We start from the raw sequence: 3,091 nt of genomic DNA on the forward strand, positions 1-3,091 counted from the left end.
TGACTACAGGAATTAGTTTACAATCATTGACAAATTGTAACCAATATAGATGCCTATCAAGTTTTTAGCCTTTTTATCTGCTTCTTAGGAAACCTAGTTAACATGACAATCCAATTTTACAATATGGAAAAAAGTTATGGGACACCTAAAAATTATACCGACAGGGGCTTTTACGACATCCCATTCTAAAGCCATAGGCAGTAATATGAAGTTGGTCCACGTTTGCAGCTCTAACAGCAGGTGTAGAGCTCTGAAGCGTGTTGGAGACTTTTCTGCACTTCCATTTCCACTTTTCATTCACAGTTGATAGTGGAACATCTGACTCGTTATTGCAACGGTGGCATCCTCTTACAGTACTTTTTCCAACTTTTTGTTGGGGTAAATGTCGCTGCTATTCATGGAAGTCTACTGGATTTTGGAGCATTACTGTGAGGATTTGATTGCATTCATGCATGAAGAACATCACCACCCCACCTCATCCCCAGCTCCCCAGCTCAATTTCTGGGGATGAGGTGGGGGGGCATTATACCTTCATTTAGTTATTCCCGCTAGCCCACAACTGGCATTAGGCACTGTGCTAATAGGTTAATGTTTATCTGCTACAGATAGTTGTATTCTATTGGCAGTACAATTAGACATACAGTGTACATACAGTGTCTCTGTAGATATATAACATTTAGAGAGATAGTGATCCTGGAGGAGGCCAGTCAGGTAAGCAGATTTTGTCAACTAAAATATAAACCCATTGTCCTCCTCCCTCTTCCTCCCTCATCCTTCAACATCTGTAGGAAGCTTCTGCAGATGTTATATCAGGCTGTGGTGTCCAGCTGTCTTGTCTATGCTGTGGTGTGCTGGGGAGGAAGCAGGAAAAAGAAAGACGAGATGACCACACTCGACAGGCTGGGTCAGATGTGATGGGTCTGTGGTTGGTGTGCAACTGGACTCTGTGGTTAAGGTGGCAGAGAGTAGGACACTGCACAGCTGTTCTCCATAATGGAAGATGATGGTCATGCACTGCACACAATCATTATGGACCATAAGAGCAAGTTCAGTGGCAGGCTGCTGTCACAGAGCTGCTCTACAGACAGACTCAGGAGATCCTTTTTTCCGAGAGCCATCAGGCTCTTCAACTCTTCCCAGTGGGGCTGGAAGTGGGAGGAGGACAGATGAGGACAGAGTCTCTTATGTTTAATAATAGGTTTATTTATCTGCACTATTAACACTTTACTGTACATCATGTACAACAGCACTTCTAGATAGCACAGGGGCAGGAATGAGAGAACACATTACTGGACAGTGTCTAGAGGTAAAATATAAAATAGTTTATACCTTTCTAGCCCACGCCTGGCATTAGGCATGGTGCCAATAGGTTCATGTTAAGATAAGATAGTCCTTTATTAGTCCCGCAGTGGGGAAATTCCCAAAAGATAATGTTTATCTGCTCCAGAGAGTCCTTTTCTATTGGCAGTACTTCTCTACAGGGACTAGACAGAATGTATGCATTTGCACATCTGTGTTAAAGCAGCTGAATGCATTGATTAGAAGGGGTGTCCACTAACATTTTCACATTTTAGAGTTTATATATCGTTTCATATATGCAAATACTAGAAGGTACATATTGGGCAAATGTTATCTGAAAACTTTTAATAATAAGTACCAGTGCATTTTAATATGATACATGTATGATATGTTTATTATGTTTCATATGTACAGAAGCAAAAACATAAAAACACATATTAAAAGCATATGAAAATGATAAATAAAATGTACAAATTCTAGAAAATTTCTCAATATACAGATGTAGTTACATATTTTACAGCTTACTTTACAGTTTACAATATTCAAACAGCTTGTTTATATATTAAGCATTTATGTATGTGTCCATATATTAGGAAATACATACATACAATTATACATCTATACATAATTAACATTCCAGTACTGTTGATGTAGGATTTTGAAACTGATGTTCAGATTCTCCACATCTACCATCTTGTTTTACTGGGCACTCCTGAAAAATAAGAGGAAACATTCAATAGTATCTTGATCTCCTATAATTTTTCATTGATTTATGACTCAGAATATGAATTAATAGTAATATATATTTTTAAACATTCTTACCTCTTTTTAATGGCTTTCTTGATGTAATTCTGGGCAAACTTTGATTCTGGGTTCACACATTTCTGCCCTGCACCGTTCTTTAATGTGACACTAAAAAAAAGAACAAAATATTTTATACCTGATACATGCCTGATATTTAATATACCTGAAGAAAATATATTTATTAGAAGTTGTTGAACTTACATTATTTCCACATTCTCACAAGAAGGACCAGCAGGATAAACTTCAATCTTCTCAACACGCTGTAGATGAACCATGTTCTGCCCAGGACCTTGACATAAGCACCTCTTTACACTGGTCCTCTGTCCTGTAAATACATGACATTATGTATATTAGTTACTGCAGTGTTATAAGTTTACCAACAAAAACAGAATATATTATGTAGTAGAAACAGATAAAGAAAAGAATAGACTCTTACCTTGTACGTTCATCATAACCAGGCAAGCAAGAACAAGAAAAGCTGCAGCAGACTTCATTTCGCTCCTGGTCTTGAGGACACGCTGGCTGGTGATTTAGCTGTTCGTTACTGATCAGGCAGTTGTGTGAATGAAGTGGAGATTGAATGAGGCTGCTTTTATATGCTCAGACTGGGCTTTCCAACTGTTTTGGAGACACTTTCACTTCCTACAGCTTCACTTCCTTCTTTTTCTCACTTTTCTCAAGATCAGACCTTATTTCTTGGAAATGCTTCTATTAGTGTATATTCAGCAGTTCACAAGGCCAGATTTCTTATTCCATATTGTGTTAATATACAGACTGGTGGAATGATTGTGCAATATTTATTACAATTAAAATAATTACAGCAGTTATAGACAAGAAGGTGAGAAAACAATCTTACAAAGCGTTCAAAAAAGGGCAATATAGTTGGTGTTGTTCATAAATAAATCATTAAACATATTTTACGCATATTGTATACATGCTGTGATGCCATACAGACAGATTAACTATACACATCATGGTATAGTGGGAT

At 37.5% G+C, this 3,091-nt stretch overlaps 1 protein-coding gene across 1 annotated transcript; it reads right to left on the reverse strand.

The window, feature by feature from the left end:
* Nucleotides 1-1,263: 1,263 nt before the first annotated feature.
* Nucleotides 1,264-2,652, reverse strand: LOC140541930 (C-X-C motif chemokine 11-6-like). Its single transcript, XM_072664728.1, has 4 exons — nt 2,540-2,652; nt 2,305-2,428; nt 2,122-2,211; nt 1,264-2,011 (listed from the first exon to the last, which is right to left on the reverse strand). The coding sequence occupies exons 1-4, from the start codon at nt 2,595-2,597 to the stop codon at nt 1,999-2,001; spliced, it is 285 nt and encodes a 94-aa protein (XP_072520829.1). The 5' UTR covers nt 2,598-2,652; the 3' UTR covers nt 1,264-1,998.
* Between the last annotated feature and the right edge of the window lie 439 nt (nt 2,653-3,091).

The sequence above is a fragment of the Salminus brasiliensis genome, chromosome 20 (genome assembly GCF_030463535.1).
Source record: "Salminus brasiliensis chromosome 20, fSalBra1.hap2, whole genome shotgun sequence".
Taxonomy (NCBI): domain Eukaryota; kingdom Metazoa; phylum Chordata; class Actinopteri; order Characiformes; family Bryconidae; genus Salminus; species Salminus brasiliensis.